Here is a 24384-nt window from a genome sequence, read left to right as displayed (position 1 = left end):
AATTGTATCTCCCATCTGCAGATCAAAGCAGCACTTCGGGGAACTTGCCTCAGCTGAAAGGTTTTAGGTCTTTCACCTTGACTCCTTGGAGTCTCAGAGACTCTCCACTCAGCCAAAGGAGCCTTTTCATAGGCCTTGAACACGAGTCCATTTAGCTCCTGGAAACACTGCACTTGCCTGTCCAGTGCAGGTTCCATGGAGATGGCACAGGTGAATGGATCTCACTTGAAAGGGATCATAGGAGTGACAAGGACATGTCTGGGAGGAAATGAAAATGACATTTACTGTGAGGCTGAACTAGCAGGGCAGAAAAATCATGATGTTACTGAGTTTGTTTGGAAAAATCAAAGGACGTTACCTTTTACTGTAGTCAGGGACAAAAGTATGCCCGCTGCCTAGGTCATACTCCCGAGAGAACTGAGAACTCGGGCTGCCCTGGGAAGTGGGTCTAACAGATACCTGGGATGCCAGCAGGTGTGGAAGGGACCACAGAAGAAGAGGCTAGCCGTAAGGGATGCGCTGCATCCTTGACCACCTTATTTAGTCTGGAAAGACAAGACTTCTTGTGTTGCCTGCGCCCAGGATCTGGCCTGGAGCCTGTTGGATTGGGTTTTGGTGCTGGTGACAGTAGTAGTTCTCCTCCTCCTTTCCACTCCTCTTCCTCTCGCACCTCTTCCTCCAATTCTACCTCCTTGTCTTACATATTTGCTGGGAATGAAACTCAGAGCCTCATGCATGCTTCCAAGCTACATCCCTAGAACTAGTCTTTGCTTTTACAGTCCTGTCTGTGTCACTTTGTTGTTCCCCTAAGGGTGGATGGGGCAGGTAGAGTGTTTGCCATGGTGCTGGCATAGAGTGGGTCTTGATGACCAACAGTGAGTGGTCACTTGATCATCTTCCTTACCCTCCTGCTCACAGAGGAAGGAAGGTGACCAGGACCACTGGGTCCTGTGCTGTCCCCATCTCCAGCCTCTGCTCCCCCTGTGGGAAAGCTTATCTCAGCAGATTATGTCCACTCTAACACTCTTCCCTTCAGGTTACTCATGTTCGTCTTACTTACAGGTAGACTCTGGCATGATGGTTTACCTGGCACTTGGGCTTTAAGCCCTGGGAGCCACATTCCAGGCTCCAGGACTAGGTCAGGGATCCTAGGGAAAAAGAGGCTATCCCATCCTCCACTTCTCCATGCAATGATGGGTTAATCTGCAGAAAAACGAGATCTTATGTACTGAAGAATCAGATTACCTAGGTGAATGTGCTTGGCATCCTAAGTAAGCTGTCTTCTTTGCCCAGGGCAAAAAAAGGCTTTCCTAGGCCTCAGCCTAGAGGTGTCTGTCACAGTAATCTGAACAAACCTGTATCCAGAGCAGTACATTAGATGAGGGTGAACCTCTTGTGTAGAATCCCCACAGGGCTGGACTTGGCTGGAGGAACACCCCTCCTCATCACTCCCAGAAGCCTCTCTCCTGAATGGCAGCTCCTATGGATACCGGCAGGATCTGGGGTAGCTCACCCTCATTCCACAGAGGGGCCCCCAATCCTTCCTTCCTTATTCCCAGAAAATAGCCCCTTTCTCTAATATTGGACCCAGGAGGGAAAATTCAAACCTTAAGAGCCAAAGGCCTAACTCCCTAGTTCTAGACCAGGACTCTATGCGCATGTGAACACATTTGCGTTTCTCTCTCTCTCTCTCTCTCTCTCTCTCTCTCTCTCTCTCTCTCTTCTCTCTCTCTCTCTCTCTCTCTCCTCCCTCCCTCCCTCCCTCCCTCCCTCCCTCCCTCCCTCCCTCCCTCCCTCCCTCTCTCTCTCTCTCTCTCTCTCTCTCTCTCTCTCTCTCTCTCTCTCCCTCCCTCCCTCTCCCTCTCTCTCTCTCTCTCTCCTCTCTCTCTCTCTCTCTCTCTCTCTCTCTCTCTCTCTCTCTCTCTCTCTCTCTCTCTCTCTCTCCCTCTCTCTCTCCCTCTCTCTCTCTCTCTCTCTCTCTCTCTCACACACACACACACACACACACACACACATTGTGTGCGATCCTCCAATGACTGGAGACTCAGCAGTGGGAAGGACCTGGGTTCCTCTGTCCTCAGCCACCCAGAGAGGTGCCTCGTCTAGTTCTCCCATTGGCCCAAGATGGCGACTACTCTGAAACTGAAATGCCTTGCAGATTAGACTGTGATCCCCTCGCTACATTTCTGGTTGTAGGTTCTATCTGTTAGCCTCTCAGAGGAGCCTGGGGCCTGAGACTCCTGGGTGCTGAGTAGCTCAGTTCTCCTCTGACACCTAACTCTCCTCTTCTCTTTCCCTGTCTCTGTGTCTCTCCCTCTGTCTGTCTTGCTCCCCCCTCTACACCGGGCTGCAGAACCGCATGCACGAGTCCCTCATGCTCTTCGACTCCATCTGTAACAACAAGTTTTTCATCGATACCTCCATCATTCTCTTCCTCAACAAGAAAGACCTCTTTGGCGAGAAGATCAAGAAGTCACCTCTGACCATCTGCTTTCCCGAGTACCCAGGTGGGTGTCATGGCCGCTCTCTGGAAGACAGGAGCTGGAGTTGGAACACCTGTGAGCTCAAGAAGCTTGTTTGGGCCAATCTCACTCAGGGCCACTAGTGAGCAGGGCTGACACAGGTATTAGACAAGGACACTGATGAACCCCTGAGATATGGCAGGCTTAACGCTTCCCAGGACATGGCCCCATGTGTAGCGGGAAGTGGCCCCTCCTCAGCTGTTTGCATAGGGGAATGGGAACCCCAGACTTGCATGACAGGGCTCAGGGTCTGGACAGAACTGGAGGAGTCCCAGCCCCCTTTCTTCCTAGATCCCCTCAAGAAGAGGTCTCAGGCTCTAACAGAAGGCCTCCCCAAACCTGTGGTCTCCACTCACATCTTGCCTGGACAGCAACAGGGCCACACTGTACCATCTCTTGAAATGGAACCTGTGGCCCTGAAGCCTGTGAAGGGAGCCCTTGCCTGCTTTCTGAGCACATTGCTGGACTCCTGTAACAGACCAGCCCTGATGTGCCTCCCACACCAGCCTGTGGAGCCTGCTCCCCACCCCCCACCTTCCTCCTTTGGTCTCTCCAGCCCAGGCACTACAAATATCGCAACCTTACTCTGTCCTGTCTCCCCCTCTCTACCTCTGCTGGGGCTTTTTCCCCCCCCCCTGAGAGGCCAGGGATGGTCTGCTCTCCTGCACATGATGACACAGATTGAAACCACACAGTCTTGGAGGTAGTCTGTGCGATAAGGCTCAGGACTCAGGGTCACATCTGTCACCAAGCTCTGTCCGAGGGCTTCCAAATTCCATCATGGAGTTCTGCCAGTTTCTTCCTCTCCCTGGGCACAAGGATGTGAAGAAGAGCTAGCCCATTTGTTCTAAACTCAACCTGCAACCTCGCTGGTCTCCATGCTGCTGTCAAATCAGCCTCTGGGCAAGTCACTTAATTCCTTGGGCCTTGTCTTACTGGGAGGGAAGGGGTGAATATGGCAGATCAAGACCGTAGCATGGGCAGAGTGGCCAGAGGGGGGTAGGGGAGATGGGTGCTGGCACTGTGGGGGTGACTATGACTGTCGTGAGTATTCAGAGGATGGAAACCAAGGGAGGAGGAACTGGCCAAAGAGATGCCCAGGACAGGATGGAGAAAGTATGAGGACCCAGGACAGGCTCTGAAAGCCAACCAGGCTATTACTCACCCTCGTAGCTGAGCACCCCAGCAGGCCCTATCAGGCCAGTGCCACCCTAAGGCATTTTCTCATCCAGTGTCCCACCAACCCAAGGAGTCATCAATATCACTGCTGTGGAGTGAGTGCTGGATGCCCCCATACTGTGCCAGCAAAAGTCAGTCTGAATTTGGGGAACATCTGAGTTCTCCAGGCCCTCCCAAAGACCAAGTGTTTAGTTCAGGCATGATCAGATCAACAATGATACCTGGGCTATCCGTGCTTGTGAGTGACCCCGTGGGGTGCATCCTGAGGATCCAGTGCAAGCTGGAGGAGTAGGAGCTGGAGGAGGCTGTCCGTGATGGAATTCGCCAATGTGCAGTGGGTATGAAGACACCAGGCGCAGCAAACAAGGACACAGAGATGTGACCCATCTGGATATGATGAACTTCCTACTGCCATTGGGGCCTCTGGCCCAGAAGCTCCTTGACAAGGTCCATGTCCCCTGCTCTGGTCTTTGGCAGCTTTGCTGCAGCTCAGCACTCTGCAGGCTCTGCTCTTGGCATCTCTGTGGTGGTGACTGGAGATGGTCAGACCCCCATATGCAAAATGATTTATCTCCAACCTGGAGTCTAGGGCTTGAGATGCCTTTTGATTGTCTTTTTTTCCCCCCAGTCCTGGGGCTTGAACCCAGAGGTTCTTGAGCATTCTCAAGGCTTAGTGCTCTACCACTTGAGCCAGAAAACCACTTTTGGCTTATTCTACGTGTGCGGTACTGGGGAATCAAACCCAGAGCTTCGGGTATGCTAGGCAGGTACTCTATTAGCAGGCCACACTCCCAGCCCCTGATTGTCTTCTAAAGGAAAGCAAAGGAATCCTTGCTGGTGACAAGCACTCTGGTCCCTGTCACACACCATCCTTGCCTTCAGGGAAGGGAGGTGCGCATGAGGAGGGGATCTCCCTTGATGGTGATCTCAGCATCCCTTGCCCCTACATTGTACTGTTTCCCTCCAGGGCAGGCCTAGTAGCACTAAGGAAATGGTGTCTTCTGCACCCTGGGCTCCTGCATGCTTTTGTAGTGGCCATGTTCCACGGCATTTACCTGGAAGGTGCCTCTGGGGCAGAGCCACAGGTGTTGGGTATTGCTGGTTAGAACTACTAACCTCATCTACATATGTGGATCAAGGGAAAGCTAAGCAATTGTTGGGGAGTGTGGAGGCTCAGCTGGTACACCTCATCTCGAAACCAATGGTCCCACAGCTTGGTGATCTTATCAAGAGCTGGAAATGCTTAGAGACAATCCCAGCCCCACCAAGTGACCTCTCAAAGGAAGCCACTAAGGACAGCAAATCCCTGTGGAGCCCACCCCAGTGAGACCCCATATGTTCTAGTCCACCACACTGCCCAGCAGCTCCTGCCTCTGACTTCACGTTCTGGCGGTAGAAGCAGTGTTTTTGGTGTAGAACACGAGGCTTGCTTCACCTAGGTCTGCCAACCGAGAAAGCAAAAAAGGATTGCAGGTAGCCATAGTCCTTTGGGGGACAGCATATAGATCTGATGAGGAAAGGCAGAACCCAGGCAATGGTCAAAAGATGGTTCCTCCCCCTGGGGGAGGAAGGTGCTGGACTTCCTGTTTCTCCTCACTTCCGGTCTCTAACTTCCTGTCTCTCCCTACTTCCTGTCTCTCCCTTTCTCCACACTTCCTATCTCTTCCAACCTCTATCCTTCCTGTCTTCACAGCTGTCACCCGCAGTGCTCACCAGGGCCTCGCCCCTTGTTCTTCTGTGTCTTCTTACAGGCTCCAATACCTATGAAGATGCAGCTGCCTACATCCAAACACAGTTTGAAAACAAAAACCGCTCACCCAACAAGGAAATTTATTGTCACATGACTTGTGCCACAGACACGAATAATATCCAGGTGGTATTCGACGCTGTCACAGACATCATCATTGCCAACAACCTCCGGGGCTGCGGCTTGTACTGACCTCTTGTCCTGTATAACAACCTATTTGGTAATGATTCCAGCACACAACCTATTTGGTAATGATTCCAGCACTCACAGAACAGCTTGCGTGTATACACCACACACACACACACACCACCACCACCACCACCACCACACCACTAACCAGTGCGAGTTGGTAATAAACTTTAAAGAGGCATAAAAAAAACTTATGTATAAACATATATTAGAAAACCCTTTTTAGTTTATACTCACAAGAGCTGCAGACAGAACTGACCACCGCGCCCTAGCCCAGCTCACCCAGGGGGCTCCTGGGAGCACACATGCACACGCACACTCGCTTTCCACTGTTAAGGTGGGAGCCTGGTTTAGGAGTCCATCCTTTGAAGGACAGCCCTAGGGTTTGCCTTGCCCTAAGTCTGGGAAGAGAGGCCAAGCAGAGGGAGGCCTGGCTGTGTCCAGCCTGGTCCTCTCTGTATTCTACTTATTGAGGCTGTGAGCTCTCAGTTCTGCTCCACTCCCGTTCCAATCCCCAAACCCTTTAAGAAATGGCCAGTGCCCTAAGGATCTTCTTACCTATCCCCACAACAGAAAAAAAGTTTTTTTTAAAGGATCTTTCTCTTTTGGGTGGTGGTGGTGGTTGTTAACTTCAAGAATTTAGAAGAATCTTTGCTCCGATCAATCCACTGTCTCCTGAGTTTTATTTGTGGGAACAAGGAAAAAGATCTGGGAGCCTTGGTCTGCTTTCTCAAACAGCCGAGGGGAGGGGACTCGTGAGCCTTGGCCTAAACTCACCTTCAGAGTGGAAGCCAGCTCCCTTCCTAGAGGGCATGAGGGAGAGGGATGAGAACCCTTCCTAGAGGGTACAAGGGAGAGAGTTGAGACCCTTCCTAGGGGGCATGAGGGAGAGGGATGAGAAGGGGTCGGGAGTGGCCAAGAAGAGGGCCAGCCTCAGATCTGACCAGAATCACCACATCGTGGATGTTGCTGGGGCATCTTCACCAGGGTTCTTGATCTCTTGTCAGGCAGCCCGTCTTGCCCCACCTCAGCTTTAGTTAAAATGTCCTAGGGTTTTTTGGTTGGTTGGTTGGTTGTTGAAATCAAGGAAAATGGTCCGACTGGACCCCTTATCTCTCTCTCTACAGACTGCTTCATGGACTCTTTGCTGTTGACGTTGATCTCCTGGTAGCATGACCTTTGTAAGACACACAGCCTTTCTGTATCAAGCCCCTGTATAACCTACGACCCCAGAGTGACTGACGGCTGTGTATTTCTGTAGAATGCTGTAGAATCTGGTTTTAGTTGAGTCTTTACATTTAGAATTTGAAAGGATTAAACACATACACACCCACATTTCTCATGTGCTTTGTAGTTTAAAAAAGAAAAAGAGGAAAAAGGAAAACTCACCATTTCATGCATATTTCTTTTTTATTTTAAAATAAAGAAGCCTTCCCCATTAGTACCCGTGCCCTCTCCAACCCAGCCCCTGCCAGAGGTGCTGGACCAACCAGTGGCCAGGAGTTCCTGGATGGCATATTGATGCGGGTAGAAGCTCAAGGGGGCTGGGCTTTCCAGAAGGCCACCCGGGCCACTCCAAACCAGAGCCTGTCAGATATCACAGATACACCAGGCGATGGCAGGCTTGCTCTCCGGGCCCCACGCTACCCAGCTCCGTCCTCATTCCAAGTTTGTATGGAAAAAGCACAGCTCTGGCCAGTAGCTGCCAAAAAGAATAACTGTCATCTCCAGATATGTAACCCTGTAGTTACCCTAGTGACTCCCTTTCTAAATTCCCCTGGTCATTTTGGGTTTTTTTTGGGGGGGTCCTAATGAGTACTGCGTATCACATAGACACATCAGCTCTCATGGGTTCTGGGAAATGGGGTTGTGGTTTTTTTCCTTTGCATCTCAGATCCCAGTCTTTCAGGCAGAAGTTCTCCCCCCATGTGTGTGCCCAGTTTTCTCAATTTTCCTTTGTTTCAGTGATCTGTGTTTTCTCCCCCAATCCCTTTCTCTCATGTGGGGATGTTTGTGCTGCAGAAAAAAAAAAAAAGAAAAAAAAAGGAAAAAAAAGTTTTTAAAATACCATGAGATGGAAAAACACAAAAAAATTTAAAATGATGGAATGTAGAGTTTACATTAAAGCCACTGTTTTCATGATCAGTCCTATGTCATTTCTACTTGACTAGTATCCAATCCCAAACCTCTTCACGGTTTCACTTCTAAAATATTTGCTGAAGACCAGTCACAGCCATTCCCAATAAAGAGGAGGCAAAAGATAAAATACACAAAAAATTAAAAATATAGAAAAAAACTTGAAAACACAAAAGAAAAAAAAAAGCCCACGGGTCTTTCTAAGCCTTTCTATTCCCAATCGGTGAGGTTTCTGTGATATCTTACACACTGCCAGTCTACTTCTCTAATTGAAAAATTCATGTGTAGCTCAATAAAGAGAATGTTTGTCTGTACCAGAGTCTCTCACCCTCTGCCTTCCAGGCGACGGTTACTTGGGGCGGGCTTCATGCTGGCAGAAAAGGGAAGGAGGGCCCACAAACCCTTGGAAGCCGGGGTGTAAGGAATCCCAGTAGGATTCTTGTACTGGAACCAGGGAGCCAGCCGGTGGGATTGCTGTCTCTGGGAAACAAGAACAAGACCTTTTCCTCTGGCTCCTTGCTCCTCACAGTCTGCTGGTTTTGTCAGTTTTCTGGTGGAAAAGTGGAGGGAGGGCTGGCTATACCATCTTCTGTCTTCTCTACCCAAGGAAGGTTGAGGTCACTTGGCCTGAGGCCTCCATGAGGGGAGGAAGACCTGTCATCCACTCCTCTACCAAGGACAAGCTTAGGACATTAGCCAGGCAGACTTCCCACAGCTTTTGCCATCCTGCTGGCCGAGTGCATGAGGGACCATTTGACCAGACTGCCACATGGGCTCTGAGCTCTCTGTGGGCTACTGGCCTGATTCACCTGGCTCTATTAAGATGGGGTCTTGTGAACATTTTGACCCAAGTTAGCCTTGTGGTATATGATCCTATCACTTGCCTCGTGAGTAGCTACGATTACAGACATGAACCACCACACCCAGCTTCTTTCCCAACTTCCAAACGAGTTTTGTAGGTAAAATAAACATGTTTCTTTACCTTATTTTTCTTCTTCCCTCTCCCCCTCCCCAGTGCTGGATGTGGAATCCAGGGCTTCATGCATGCTAGACCATTTTTTTTCCCAAATATGGAACGCTTCATGAATTTGCATGTCATGCTTGTGCAGGGGACATGCTGATTTCTGTACTATTCCAATTTCAGTATACATGCGCCAAAGTGAGAACATGCTAGGCAAATTCTTTACCAGCGAGTCTCACATCAGCACTGCAATCTTTTAAGAGGAGGGTAAAAAGATACAAAGAAAAGATAAATTAGAACAAGAACTATTTGGGCAGGGCCTACATTGTTTTTCAATGCCCTACAAGTGGCTTTAACATGCAGCCAGATCAGCACTGCTAACCCAACAGCAAGCAATGCACCAAGAGATTTCCAAGGCAGACATATGAGCAGGAGCGACTCCATGACACACACTCCTGTTGCAAGGCTATGGATCTTGACAGCAGCTCCCCTGGTTTGCACCTCCTCTTTCAAAGTCACACCACCAATGGAAGTCAGATCAGGAGGCCATCTGAGCACCAAGGATTCCTAACTCTAATAAAAAACAGTCACATAATTTCTCTGGTGCATAATGCTTCAAGAGTTGAAGGGGGGTGGAGAAGAACAAGGTCAATAAAGAACCCTGAGAGATCAACAGAGCCCATCTCGGCCTTGTATTCGGTCCACTCCCAGAAGGCCACTGTTGTGGGGCTGAGCATGAAGTAAGGATTCCTTGACCCTGCAGCCAGCTCGGCCATTGAAGGAATTACGGAGAGGGTCCTCATGTCATTGCCACTGCCCTTAACTCTTCCCCCAAGAAGCAGTGGGAAAAAGAAAAGCTATTTGAGAGCCAAGGCCCAGAGTCCAAGCCCCCAGTACTGGTGGTGTGTGCATGGGGGAGGGGGAGGATAGCCTTCGTAGTACCCAGAATTCCTCCTAGCTATACAGGTGAAAACCTGAAGAATAAGACCTGGAAACACTCCAGAGGCATTTTAAGCCACTTAAGATAAACTTGTACCACCACTATAACCAATGTTTTCTAAGGCTTAAAGACTCCTCAACTTAATCTACAGTTTTCTCTCTTGACACACCTGACACAGAAGAAAGAGCACATACAATTAGTGTTAACCTGGTACTTGTGGGCAAATGCAAAGTATGATGTAAGTCAAGAGAGTGACATGAGTATCTTACCCCACTTACCTGCAGGCACACGGGGAGACACGAGGCGCTCCCTTCACAGGAAACAAGAAGAGACAAGACTCCCTAGCTCATAAGATTGAAAACTATCAAACCCAAATGGCAGACATAAGCTGAAATTCAATGTCAGCATCTTTGAAAGACACTGCCTCTCCTCCAGCTGCACACAACACACTAGAAAAGTTTGTTTTTTTATTAGGGTCATCTTACAATAAAAACAAAAGCTATGCTCTCAGCAAAACCAAACCAATTTTTTTAAAAAACCACAGAAACTTACTAATGGCATTTCAAGGTAAGGCTTTTCAAAGATTTATTGAAATAAATTATCTCTGCCTACATATTTACCTATCATCCTTTTTCTCAACACCCTAAAATCTTCCAGTTATGTAAAATACATTTAACTTTACTAATCATTTTAGATAATACTGGATGCTTCTCAAAAAGACTATCATAAAACTATGCTTTCAAACATTAAAAAAGAAAATCCAACGAGACATAAAGCTGACTGTGTGACCTCTGACCGTGGTTCAGATCCTTGACGTTTGAAGACATAGATTTGGGATCTAGTCTGCTCACTGCATGTCGTTCCCACCCCTTCCCTTTCTAGGTCTCTCTAAAACTGCAGGAGAAAGCTCCAGGGAGGAACAGGAACCTCGGGTCCCCAGTAGCACCCTCTGAAATGTTTTCTGCCCTCTCCAAGGCCCACACCTTTTCCAAGGACCAAACCCACAGGCTTTGGCGCTGCCTCCTTTTGTTCACCAAGGAATTAAAACCACAACCAAAGTTTGCTGCTTAACCTCTTCTCATATTCACAGAGGGTGGGAAGAAAGCGAGGAGGAGAGGTCCCGGGGGGAGCGTGTGTGATGCATGCCAGAGCACCAGCGTGACCGGAAGCTAGCCAGGCCTGGGTTAGTCCACTCTCGCAGGATGGACAGGGATTTCTCACTCCAAAGCCCCCGCTCTTTCTGCTCCAGGTAGCAAACCAGCAATTCTTTATAGTATGAAGATGCCCTGCTGACGCCGAGGTTCAGGAACTTGTGGGTGTGGCCTCTGGAACATTCTGCTGCTTGCTGACAAAGGAGAGCCCCGGGCATGGCGGTGGATCCCACACTCCTCCTCACCACTGTCGGGCACACACACACTTGCTGCGATGCCAAGGCGCTGGCGTCAGCCGTGAGTTACAAACAGAGCAGCCATGGAAGGTGCTGCTGAGGTCAGTGGTCACCCGCGTGCTCTCCCCTGTGCCCCACCTCATGAAGTCCAGTCAAGGCCAGAAGAGGTCATGCCTAGAGTTAAAATGTGCAGTGTTTCTAAGGGAAGTATTACAAAGAAGGATTAAACTTGTCAGCTGTCCAAACACTATTAAGACCACATGCTTTATACAGCGGCAATGTAGTCGAGCCTGTGTCTAGGGCAGGCGGAACCCAGGCCTGCCTCTTCTGGTCTGGCCCTGGGAGGAGGCAGCTGAGGAGGGAGGGGTGCTAGGAGGTCTGTTGCTTCTGAAGTCTCCGCTCAGCGGCGGCGGCCAGCATCCTCCGGCGCAGGGCCACGGGGTCAGAGGACGAGCCCTCCAAAGGGAGGAGGCTCTCGGAGGCCGAGTCATCTTCAGAGCTTTTGTTCAAGAATCGCCTGCAAAAAAACAAGAGCCACATGAGAGAGGTGGGGAGCTGGTGGGCACTGCTGTCCTGCCCTTTCCAGGCACCTCCAACAAGCTCTCACTCAGGCCCAGCCAAGGATGATGGTCCTGCGGGCTGGGGTAGGCCTCGGTGGCGGAGAGTTTACCCAGCAAGCCAGAGGCCTGGGTTCATCCCAGCACCACAGAAGGAGAGAGAGAGAATAAGTGGAGGTAAAGGGCATTGCCCTGGGCAGATGCACCCACAGCCCATGGAAAGGCCCACAATCGCCTATGTGCCCCTTCTCCTGGGCCCATTCACTCCCAGTCACAGCCCAGGCCTCTCATCTGCAGGTCTGTGCAGAACACAAACCTCCCGGGATGAGGACGTTGGCCCCGTCCTCCAGAACTGAAATGAGAAGCACCCGTCCACCCAGAGGAACGCTTTGTGCTCGGGCTCACTGACTGTGGCACTCAGTGGGCTATGCTGGCTCATGCTGCTGGCTGGAAGGGCAGGGCGGCTGGGGGAACACTTGAAAGTCAGACCCAGGCTGGCAGTCGCCTTTCTAGGCCTCAGATTCTTAGCTAAGAGATTGTCCAATAGTTATGATAGGGCTCCTTCTCTGAGTAAAGGGAATGAAGAAGGCACACACTGAACATAGGCGCCATCGATACAGATGTGGCTGCAGGAGGCTCAGGACACAAGCCATAGCACTAGCCACCGCAAATTACCAGCTTTGTCGGCAGCCAGCTTTCTGTTCTTTCAAGACAGGTTTGAAGTCATTGTCGTGTCCTGTTTTTGTGTTTCAATGTTGTCATCTGTTTAAAAAGATGTGAGTCCAATGTGACTGCAGCCATAAGCCTGGCTTCTGCCCTGGGCTGGAGAACCAACTTACTTGCGCGCTTGCTGCAGCAGATCATCCTTTCGCTGCACCAGCATGCGCTGTCTCTCATCGGCAGACTTAGAGAAGCGGCTACCCCGAGCCTCAAAGTCCTCCACCTCACTGGGCTCCGGCTCCACCTCGCTGAAGTCCAGGGTCTCCTCCAGACGAGGGCTGAGGTCCAGTGGTACACGCTCAGTCTGGACAGAGGATACAAGTTATGAGTACCAACTCACACCTAGCACACTCCCCTCCGCAAGCCCCGCTGCCTGCTGCCAGCCAGGAAAACCAAAGCTAGGAGCTGCGTGGATCTGTACAGTGGACACCTGGATTGGGGGGAGGGGGAGCGGGCCTGCTGAGTGCCACTCAGTATTAGTGCCATGAATAAATGACTGCCAGTACAGAACCCCAAGTACTTCAGCTACACTCTAGTAAGAGGAGAATATGAAGTGCTAGTTTGCCTCTGGGAGTTTTCTGTTCAATTCTAATTGTTCAAGGTTTTAAACTAAGCACATCTACTGTACCATTTTTTTTTCAGTCCTGGCTTGAACTCGGGGCCTGAGCACTGTCCTTAGACTTTTTCAAGGCTAGAGCTCTACCACTTGAGCCACAGAACCACTTCCGGCTTTTTTCTATGTATGTGTACCGAGGAATCAAACCCTGGTCTTCATGCATGCTAGGCAAGCACTCTACCACTCTAACCTCCCAGCCCCTACTGTACCAATTTTATCCCCCCTCTTTGAAAACAGAGGTACATAGGCTAAAAGAACAAACATAAAGAATCATTTTTCAAAAGCAGCTTTAATAGATTACGTTTCCTGCATTAAAATGAGACATGCTTGTAGTCTGAGCTGAAACTCCAAAGGCCACAATGATGCCCAGGTACCCCAAATTCAAAGCAGCTACCCAGCCAGCTGTGTGATTTGTGCTCCCCACACAGACTCAGGCATGCAGTGGCACCCCTCCTCTAGCCCACCATGGAGCAGATAGGCTCTTGAGATGGGTGCTTTTCTATCACCTCCCTCACTCCCTCTCTTGCCTCAGCCAAGCCAGAGAGGGGACTGAGTCATGTGGGGACCCTGGCTCATACTCGCTACAGCTCAGGGGACACAGACTGATGACTACGTATCTAAGAAATCTAGAAGAAACTCTATAGAAGATAAAAAAAAACCAGTGGGGGAAGAAGCTGCGATGGAACACGTCCACACCACTGGCTGCAGGCGATGCGTGTATCCTGAGACTTCGCAGGGTCCTGCGGAAGGACCTTTGCAGGTGAAGACTGACAGCCCCAAAGCACCCCTGGGAGGAGGAATGTGTCCTGGGCAGGCAGGGCTGTTCAGCAAGAGCCAACCTGAGTCTTAGTGGTTCTTATCCCTTCCTGTTTTCAGGAAAAACCAGAGGTACCGGCTGTGCCCACGCCATTGGTCAGTGGATGTCACTGCTTCCAGAAGGGTGCAGCCTACCAGAGGAAGAAGGCAGCAGGGCCACTGGCAGAAGCCTCACACACAGGAAGCCCCGCACCAATATACACAAAAGCACAACGGCAGGGATGCCTGGAAGGCACAGTGGCCGTCAGCGAAGCACAGCCCGGGGCTGGCAGCATGGGCCCAGGTGTGCCACTTGGGGGAAGGTAGGCAGCCGCTTTGTGGCCACAAGGCACAGTGGCTGCTTCTCCAAAAGGGGTACCTATTTTCCCATCCACCTGGCCCAAGAATACACAGGAAGTATCTAGGGATATTTATTTTCCTATCCACTTGGCCCAAGAATACACAGGAAGTACCTAGACACTTAAGGTCGATGGATGAGGTATGGGCGATGGTGACTTAGTGGCCTCAGCTCCCTAGGGAGCACCAAGGCTACTCAGTCCCAGTTTAGCTGTGTCTGGCATCTCGGTGCCCGAGGCAGCTTCTTTCTGCCCTTTGGGTGCTCTCTTCAAGCTCCAGGTAACTAGGCTGGCCTACCAACCAGTGCCTGAACAGGCTGAAGACAAGGATGGAAACAGACCTGCCACTGGCCAAGTTCCATTTGGAACTTTAGCAGAGAGGAAGACAAAGCACATAGCCTTCTTTTCTACTCTTGCCATCTCATAAAGGCCAGCAGTGTCGGGACCATGCTGTCTCATTGTCCATTCCCTAAACTGTGCAACTTTTTTTTTTTTTTTTGCCAGTCCTGGGGCCTGAACTCAGGGCCTAAGCACTGTCCTTAGGCTTTCTTAAGGCTAGAGCTCTACCACTTGAGCCACAGCACCACTTTTTCTATGTATGTGGTACTAAGGGATCAAACCCAGGTCTTCATGCAAGCACTCTACAACTAGGCCAAACTCCCCGCCCCCCAGACTGTACAACTCTTACCTGTACAGAGGCTTCTCCCTCTTCCTGGTCAGTGCTAGGCCTGTCCACTGTGCTGTTAAGTGCAGGTCTGATGCTATCTGACCGCTGAAAGATAAACAGCAGGGCCACTCAGAAGGGAGTAATGCACAGGAAAAACATGAGGCATACAGAGAGCCACGGACCCAACACAGTCTGCAACTCACAGCACCAAAGAAACGAAAATAGTGGAAGGATTAGAGGCAAGACAAGGAAACCCAAGTCCAAAGCTAGAGTTTCAGGTCTGAGACTCAGCAATGGGCTCCACCTCCAGTTCTTCTTTTAAGATTAGGAAGTTAGCTGGGCACTGGTGGCTCACACCTATAATACCAGCTACTGGGAGGCTGAGACCCACTGATCACGGTTCAAACTTAGCCCAGCCAGAAAAGACTATGAGACTTTTTATCACCAATTAACCACAAGAAAACTGAAAGTGGTATGGTGGCTCAAAGTGGTAGTTTTGAGCAAAAGACTTCAGGGACAGCGCCCAAGCACTGAGTTCAAGCTTCACAACCACCACCACCAACAACAACAAAATAGAATAGGTACACAACGAAACTGTGGCAGCAGGCAAGGACAACTGGGTGAAGCTGACAGCATGGGCAAGGCTGTTACATTAGCCTCCTAACACCCTGCAAAGCAGCAAGTGTGGTAGTCTCACATCAGCCTGCAAAGACCTGTGGGTCACTGTCCGTGGGACTCCCTGCAACCTCACCCTGGCTGCAAAAAATAAGTTTGCCAACTCCAGAGACAGATGGCAGCCAGGTCCAGCAGTGATACCTGGGGCCCCATAGCTAACCCTTTAGCCCACCCAACTCCACAGGCTACAACCTCAGCCTCTCCAAACAGATTTAACCTTAGAAAGTTTATTGGTAGATTTCTGAATATTTTCGCATACTGAAAATGAATACTTTTTGGCATACTATTTCCTGGTCACATATAAATGGCCTGGTTTTGTCAAAAAGGTTATTTCTGTTAACATTTCTGTAGCCAGGAGATTGAGCCTTAAAAAAAAAGTACAAAATCCAGAGAAATACAAACTATATCAGATTCGAAGCCCCCTAGGGAGGGACAGGTGCCAATACCTCCATAACCTGGAGGGCCACACGCCACAGACCTGGGGCCACACTCACCTTTCCGCCTAGCTTGATCAAACTATTTCACTTCAGTCTTGTTCATTCATGTACTTATTTTACCCATGGCTGCTTTGGCTGCCAAAGGTTATATTGCCCCAGGGTCTAAAATAGTCATGATCTGCTCTATACATGAAAAAAAAAAAGCTGTCAATCCCTACTGGGCAGGAGCCAACACATCACCTATGAAATTGGCAAGAAAAGGCTGGTTTGAGGTGTGTATCAGTAATTCAAGAAACCTGTCCCCCACCTTTAGTGAGTCTGCTCTCATTCATTATTTGGACAAAGTGAAGGTATTTGCAGAAATCCTTTATTGCATCATACATAAATTATATTGTTATTAAGTAACCAAAAAAGTGAATCTGTAGGATTCAATCTTTGTGAAAACACAGTGTGTTTGTCACCCTGCCAGACCTGATTTTACCTGTGTGGGAAAAGGTACTTGAATCCGTCCTTCTAAGATGTTGTCTGTTGTTATTTCGACAGAGCGCGTGAGCTGGAGGTCCTGCAGCACAAGGTGGTACGGAACCTGGGGGAACATCTCCTGAATCTGATGAGCCTGGGAGGAGGCACACAAACCTCAGCCACGGCCACTTGCAGCATACTCACAGTCAGCATCAGGGTGGGGTAAGCTCAGGCCGCTTCCGGTCTGCAGATTATACTGCAGTCTCTTTAACTGTTTTTCCAGAGAACCAGACAGACAGCTGGAAACAGCAATACATTTAAAACAAAGAGCAGCAAAGGCCCTGACAGCCTCAGGTAGTCTTCTGAGTTTAAAGTGCTTGTTATAAAGCTCAGGATTCTGACATGCACATTGCAGATGAAATTCAAATGCACTGTGTAAATGCATTGTGCTAAGTGAAAGTCTAACCCTAATACCCACCCCCCACAAAAATGACAGCTTAGAGGTGGCGCCACCACAGGGAAGAAAGCTATGTGGGGCTGGGAGTGCTGCTGTGGCAGAATGCTGCCTAGCATGTACAAGGCCCTGGGTTCCATCCCAGCTCTGCTCCAAACAAACAAACAAACAAACAAAAGTGAGTGTGTACCAGGAGCTGAGGGTGCAGTGAGGACATTAGTTCAAGACGCACAACAGGATCTGGATGGATGGATTTGGTTTGGGTTTTTTCTTTTTCTTCCAAGTTCAGATTTACCAAGAAAGCAATGCCAACACGGTGTTTTCAAACCACAGAAAATGGAAGATAAAATCTTGGAAAAAGCCAGAGGAAAAACAGTCTACTCAGAGAAAAGCAAAAGCAGAGATGAGAAATGCATCTACCTTCTAGAAACTGCACCAGAAAAAAAAAAAATCAAGTTTAACAGTTAAAGCATTTCGAAGATAGGGAAACAAAAGATTTATCCTTGTCAGTGTTGTTTTCAATGTACTATGTGAAGTCATATCCCCTGCTGTTGTATTATCTGACTTTGGTACCTGGCGTACTGTATATATATCTATTGGGAAGGGAAAGGGAAAAACAAGATGATGTGACAAAGGACAAAAGGGTGAACCAGTGTAACATCGATATTCACAGAACAATATGTTAGAAATGAATTTTACAATAGGGACGGCTAGGGTAGGGAAAGTGGAAGAAAATCATGGGAAGGGGAAACCATGTGCTAGAAGTAATGTACTCACTACACCTCATGAACTGTAACCCCATTAAAAAATTCTTTTAACAATCAATGCACGAAGACCCGGATTCGATTCCTCGGTACCACATACATAGAAAAAAGGCAGAAGTGGTGCTGAGGCTCACGTAGTAGAGTTCTACCTTGAGAAAATCCAAGGACGGCGCTCAGGCCCTAAGCTTAAGACCAGGACTGGTAAACAAAAAAAAAAAATAAGCAGGCACTGGGAGTTTGGCCTAGTGGTAGTGTGCTTCCCTAGCATATACAAAGACCCGGGTTCGATGCCTCAGTACCACATATCTAGAAAAACCTGGAAACGGTGCTGTGGCTCAAGTTGTAGAGCTCTAGCCTTGGGAAAGCCCAAGGATAGTGCTCAGGCCTTGAGTTTAAGCCCCAGGACTGGCAAGAAAAAAATATCATATTAAAAAAATCTAGCAAAATAGTTAGAGCACTGAAAGGATGGAAAGCTGGGCAAGGTGGCTCACGTCTATAATCCTAGCTACTCAGGAGGCTGAGATCTGAGGATTGCATTTCAAAGCCAGCAGCCCAGGCACTAAATTCTGTGACTCTTATCTCCAATTAACCTCTAGAAAACAGGAAGTGGCGCTGTGGCTCAAGGAGTAGGATGGTAGCCTTGAACTGAAGAGCTCAGGAACAATGCCCAGGCCCAGAGGTCAGGCCCCACAGCCCCCCACCCTCCCCACAATAAGAAAAAAGATCAAGGAACAACAAATATGATAAATAAAATTATCCAACCATATCTACAATCACTTTGAACACCAATGGCCTCTATGTCCCAATTTAAAAGAAAGAGAATAAAATGGGAGCTGGTAGCTTACACCTATAATCCTAGCTATCCAGGAAGGTAAGATCAAAAGACTGTAGTTCTAAGCCAGCCTAGGCAAAGAAGTCTGTGAGATTTATCTACAATTAACTACAAAAGAAAAAAAAGTAGAAGTGGACCTATGACTTGAATAGTAGAGTGATAGCCTTCAGCAAAAAGAAGTTCAGTGATAGTACATAGGCCCTGAGCTCAGACCCAAGACTAGCACAACAAGAAAGAGAGAAAGAGAAAGGGGGAAGGGGGTGGGGGAGGGGGGGAGGGAAGGAAGAGACTTGGCTGGGGCTATAGTTCACGATGGGCTACTCTAGAGTTAGAAGTAGGAGGATCACAGTTTGAGGCCAGCCTGGGCAGTCAGGATGAGATCTTATCTGAAAAACTGAAAGCAAAGGGACTGAGAATGGCAGAGCACTTTCTAGCAAAGCATAAGACCCGAGTACAATCCCCAGTAGTACAAAAAGTCATTTTCCTATAAACTAGCAATGAACAGTGGAATTTGGAATTAACAGATTAAATGCGGCTCAAGAAGAAAATGTTTTTATACATATATCTAACCAAATATGTGTTAAGATCTACATGAGGAAAATGACAAAATTCTTATCAGTTAAATAAAAGACAAATAAATGGAGAGAGTACATGCTTGCATGTAAGAGAATGATACTGTCACAACTTTTTTTTTAGCCAAAAACAGTTGGCTATGTTTATGTAGATTCATTTCCAGGCTCTACATTCTATCCTATTGATCTTTCTTGTGCCATTACTACATTAGCTTGATATCTGTGGCTTTACAGTAGGTATTGAAGTTGTACGGTACAAGTCTTCTAACATCTTTGTCTCTCCATGTATAACCTTTAGAATCAAAATGGGATTGTGAGTGATTTGCATTACTACAACAGGGCTAAGTCTTAACAACTAAGGTTATACTCATGCCATCCCCTACTTTAGATATCACCTGAGACTTAACTGCCATATGAGCGTCTATAGCTCCATCTCTTCAATCAGGTTCAGACTGCCTATATGACATCCAAATATACCCACCACACAGACTGCAAGCCTGTTCCCTCTTCCTCCCACCACCACCCCCATACATATACACTCTGGCCTAGCTAGTACATGGCACCACCACTGTGATGGTAGTAGAAAACCCACAACCAAAATGCTGCTTTCATTCCTCCCCAGCCCTCATCCCACTACCTCCATAGCCAAACCCAAGCACCAGGTCCTGTCTGTCCATCTCAGGAAAGTATTACATCTGCTTTTCACCTGTTACCAACACTCCTGTCCCAGCCAATACAACAACCCTCTAACTGGTCTTCTTTTTGGTCCCTTCTCTGCCTCGGAATTTCTAGGACTCCTCACCCAGAGCCTCTGCAACTCTTCCTCTCTCCCCAGCTCTGTGCTACCTGTCCTTCCTTTTTAGCTTAAATATGATCTCTCAGAAAAACTTCCACAAATATCTTCACCAAAATAGTCATCACTCAACCACTCACACATCACCTGCCTGGCTGTCCCCAGAGCACGAATCACCGTCAACAATTACTTACTTGCTTATAACCAATCTGTCTCTCCACTAGAACTTACCCTTTTTTTTTTTTGCCAGTCCTGGGCTTGAGCTCAGGATTTGAGCACTGTCCTTGGACTTTCTCAAGGCTAGCACTCTACCACTTGAGCCTCAGCACCACTTCCAGCTTTTTGCTATGTATGTGGGGTACCGAGGAATCGAACCCGGGTCTTCGTGCATGCTAGGCAAGCACTCTACCATTAGGCCAAACTCCCAGCCCCAGAACTTACCCTTTTTAAAGGATTTTTGACTACACTGAGGACCCTGCAGGTACTAGGTTTAGCACAGTCCGACTATAAGGATAGGCTTCCAGTACAAATGTGTTCAAGGAAAAATTAAGATAAATAAATTCAAGAGCAAATGAACCAGTGGGATTCTGAAGTGCTGGCCAGGTTTATCTAACTCAACATAGAGGCCCTAATCCAAGTAGGAGTAAGGTAGTTTATGCTTTAAGAGTTCTTTCTGCATGTACTGGTAGCCTTGAGCTGAAGAGCTCAGGAACAATGCCCAGGCCCAGGGATAGGGACAGGATGGTAGCCTAGAACTGAAGAGCTCAGGGACACCGCCCAGGCCCAGAGTTCAAGCTCCACAACCAACAACAACAAAAAAGTCAACTTCCAAACTAGTTTCCAACTTGAAAATAAAGGGACCTGGGAGTGTGGTCCAGTGACAGAAAACACTCTTTACATGAACAAGGCCTTGGATTTAATCCCTTGCACCACAAAATAAATAACTTAATTGAACATGAATTTAAGAGATCCTGTGGAACTTTTTTTAAATCCCCTGAGAGTAAGACCGACAGTCACATAACTGCACAGATGTTTCAGAGGTTCTCTTCCTTGCCATTAATACCCCCTTCTCTTGTTAAGGTGGTTGGCAGTCCTTACCATGGCATTTAGCTGGGAGTTGCTTGCTTGCGTAATGCCAAGAATGTTTGTAGTGTGCATCACTTCCACTGAAAAACTCGGCAGCCAGCTTGCAATCCGGGACCCTAAAACAAAGGAAAGTTCAGCAAGCACAAGTGTTGGCGCCTGGGGGCCCAGCCTCTCACCTCTTGTTATCTAGTTAGTTTCTCTCTAAGCTCTGTAACACCATGTGAAATTCATTCGGGTTATTTCATGGCCAGCCTTTTGTGCCAAGTGTTTAACACAGCATAATTAATTGAGTTCTCATTAAAACCCACAAGTTACTTCCCATTCTTCTAATTTTATTCTTTTTCAGAGCTATGACCCTAGTCCTCAGCTTGCCATGGTCTTTGATCCCCAAGGCACTTACAAGTCAGATCATATCTAACAATGGTAACCAGGATGTGAAGCCAGCCACACTAGGTTCTACAACACTCACAACCTGCCTCTCCTGCCTTCCTGGGGGCCCTTGATCCATTCAACCTCCAGTCTACTCTAAGCCTAGCAACCAAGGAAGGTTTCCAGGGCCTTACGGCTGCTACGGCAGATGGGCTATATACTCTTCTCTATGACACCAGATTCTAGCTCTCTGGAAGGGTGGTTTTTTTTTTTTTTTTCCAGTCCTGGGACTTGAACTCAGAGCCAAAGCACTGCCCCTATGCTGTTTTTGTTCAAAGCTAGCACTCTGCCACTTGAGCCACAACACCACTTCTGGCCATGTGGTACTGAAGAATCCAACCCAGGACTTCATGCATGTAGGCAGGCACTCTACCACTGCACCCTTTCCCAGCCTGAGGTATAGTTCTCACAGTTGCTTTCATGAAGTATTTCCTCCTTAATAAGCTAAGAGATTTGACTTTTTTTTTTTTTTTTTTTTTTTTTTTTGGTGGGTCATGGGGCTTGAACTCAGCCTGGGTGCTGTCCCTGAGCTCTTCAGCTCAAGGCTATCACCCTACCCTTGAGCCAAGCTCCACTTCCTGTTTTCTAGAGGTTAATTGGAGATAAGAGTCTCAGGTCCTTTTGTGCCCAGGCTGCTTTGAACCTTGACCCTCAGATCTCAGCCTCCTGAGTAGCCAGGATTACAGGCGTGAGCTACTGTGCCTGCCCGGTTTGACCATGGTTTTTTTTTTTTTATTATTCCAAATTCTCCTCAAAGAATTCTTACAACATGGAGCTGTGGAGTAATGACACCATGAAGGTTGCTGTTTCTGGTATTTCCCTAAGGAAATGAGGGCCCAAGATACAAAGCCACCACGTACAGCCTCAAAACAAATCAGTAACAAGCTGCACACTTAGGGGTGCTGCTTCATTTCTTTATAAAAATACAAAAAGTTATTGCCAAAGAAAATGTACTTATTAAAAACACATGCTAATTCATTTGATCTATTTGTCTTCATTTTTAGTGGGGGTAATCCATAAATAATGGCTTACATAGCCAGGATCCATCTCCAAAATCTGTTAAGTCTGACATCATAGAGAAATGAATTTTTGAACACCAGCACACTAGGCACAGACAGCCAAGCCCCTCATCTAATCAGTTCCCCTCAATGGCTTGCCCTCTGATCCCTGGGCCTTTTTAGTACTCCTCCAACACACCACCATTCCACCCTCAGAGACTCAAATCAGAGATCTGGACAGTACTGCCAGAACAAAATGCAGGGGTGCCTACTTTCCAGTTAAGTTAGGGAGAGGAATTCATCGAATGTCATGGTACAGGAACTGGAGTCAAGGAAAGATGATGAGGCCCTAATCTGGTGTCTGTGGCCTGAGCAGTGTACACATGCGGTCACAACTCTTCAGCACTGCCAGGAGGAAACACATTCACATGGTATGGATCAAGCAGCAGCATCCGGCTCTGGGTTCTGCTTCTGGAACTACTGCAAAGTTACTCGATGATCCTTCACTTCTGCTACATGATCCACTACTACAATCAGCTCGCAGCTAAGGGTTACTGGGAAATGGATTCATACTGACACAGAATCTAACCACACTCCTAGCAAGGAACAACCTTCCAGCTCTGTCTATCCATCCAACACGAACTATTTCAATTCCATTGAAATACAAACTGAGAGTGATGGCACATACATGTAATCCCAGCCCTCAGGAGGTAGAGGCAGGAAGATTGTGAGTTCAAAGCCTGCCCTCGCTGTCTATTTGAAACCTGGTCTCAAAAATAATAAACAGTGGGCACCAGGGGGCCATACCTATAAAAAAGCAGAGGTGTGTGATTCAAGTGGTAAAGCACTAGTCTTGAGCAAAAAAGCTCAGAGCCCATACCCTGAGCTCAAGCTTCAAAACCAGCACCAGAAGGAAAAATAAACAGATGAAATGTAATGCTAACCTTATCTGTGTAGGCAATTTATAGTCAAAACAGCAATGTCTCATGTGAGAAATGTCTGTATGGTACTATACAGTAAAATCACTCACCATCGAAATGGAAGAAGTGATTATGTTGATTTAGGCGAGGTCTGCCTTCCGCAGCTGCCACAGGAACCAAATTCTCATCCAGGTTTTCTCCTTGGTGGTCTTCCCTGGCACGGCTGTTGTCAGCAATATTAAGAGACATTCTGCACGTTGGACAGGAGGTGTCTTGTTCTAGCCAGGAACGAAGACAGGAGCTACCAAGAAAAAGTCCAGAGTACACTATGTGAACACCCTCTACTACTCCTTAGCATAGTGTATTCTCATGGGGCCAGTATGTTCTGGTTTGATTCAACTGTTGAGAAACTTTTCCCTATATCACTCTAGCACACTTCGCACATCCTCCTGTGAACACGGTTTATCATGCACAGTCATCTAAAAAGCTACCACATGGCTGCCTGCCATTCTTTCCAACTATGTTTTGCTATTTCAAAATCCATGTGGCTGGATCAGCCAGAATCCATGGCATCTTCCACCCTGGAATCCTCTATCAATGATCTTTTTGTGGCCATAACCTTTGCCCTGTTTTCAAAATCATGACTTCAGAGACTTCTCTGTGATGAGGCCACCTATCTACTTTTCATCACTGACAAGCTTCATGGTTCTTCTGTCCTCACCGCTCTCTAGAACCATTTTAAACATCCACCCCTCTACTTGCTCTACCCTAGCTTCTTGTAGTCCTTTTTCAAGAGGACAGAATGCTCTAGCTGTACTAGATGATCAATAATACTCACAGTATCCATTAAGGGGAAGGGTGCAAGAAAGTGGAGTAGTAAGTATGAAGATCTGACCCCGACTCAGCCACTAACTGGCAAATCCTTCAACCGCTCTGGACTAGTCCCCACAGTGAGGAATAAGCAGGATGCATGAAGTGATGTCTAAGGTCTTCTCCTTAGGAGAATCAGAACTCGGGAGGAACTAAATAAAAATGGTGTGTGTCTTTTTCTTAATATCTGTAACGAAGGCACCTGGCAGAGTGGTAGGTGGAGTGTGAGGCCAGAATTGCCCACACAAAACTGTGACTACATGCACAGTGACAACACTCTAATGAAAAGGCGTTTTTCCTTTTTCTATGTATGATGTTTA

General features: G+C 47.9%; 2 protein-coding genes and 1 non-coding gene across 4 annotated transcripts in view; 1 reads left to right on the top strand and 2 right to left on the bottom strand.

Moving 5' to 3' along the window:
* Positions 1-8087, top strand: part of Gnao1 (G protein subunit alpha o1) — a 147371-nt gene extending 139284 nt beyond the window's left edge. The window contains exons 7-9 of the mRNA XM_090357622.1: positions 2354-2507; positions 5453-5668; positions 6765-8087. Of these exons, the coding sequence (XP_090213748.1) occupies positions 2354-2507; positions 5453-5640 (342 nt within the window). The 3' untranslated portion in view covers positions 5641-5668; positions 6765-8087. The remainder of the gene's footprint in view (positions 1-2353; positions 2508-5452; positions 5669-6764) is intronic.
* Positions 8088-8837: 750 nt separating this feature from the next.
* LOC150047104 (U6 spliceosomal RNA) lies at positions 8838-8942 on the bottom strand. The gene has a single exon (XR_016539575.1). It is a non-coding gene; the product is annotated as a U6 spliceosomal RNA (small nuclear RNA).
* A 1300-nt stretch (positions 8943-10242) lies between these two features.
* Amfr (autocrine motility factor receptor) overlaps positions 10243-24384 on the bottom strand; it is a 31138-nt gene continuing 16996 nt past the window's right edge. Inside the window, exons 9-14 of one of the 2 annotated variants that reach the window (XM_090357620.1) lie at positions 23305-23495; positions 20860-20963; positions 16366-16500; positions 14794-14877; positions 12458-12642; positions 10243-11578 (exon numbers count right to left, since the gene is read on the bottom strand). In XM_090357620.1, coding sequence (XP_090213746.1) covers positions 11431-11578; positions 12458-12642; positions 14794-14877; positions 16366-16500; positions 20860-20963; positions 23305-23495 — 847 coding nt within the window. In that variant the 3' untranslated portion in view covers positions 10243-11430. Of the gene's footprint in view, positions 11579-12300; positions 12381-12457; positions 12643-14793; positions 14878-16365; positions 16501-20859; positions 20964-23304; positions 23496-24384 lie in introns of those variants that run through there. The other variant, XM_090357621.1, reaches the window with a different exon arrangement.

The sequence above is a fragment of the Megascapheus bottae genome, chromosome 24 (assembly GCF_031878675.1).
Source record: "Megascapheus bottae isolate mThoBot1 chromosome 24, mThoBot2.hap1, whole genome shotgun sequence".
Lineage (NCBI taxonomy): Eukaryota > Metazoa > Chordata > Mammalia > Rodentia > Geomyidae > Megascapheus > Megascapheus bottae.
Note: the sequence above shows the minus strand (reverse complement) of the source record. Positions and strands in the feature narration are given on the sequence as shown.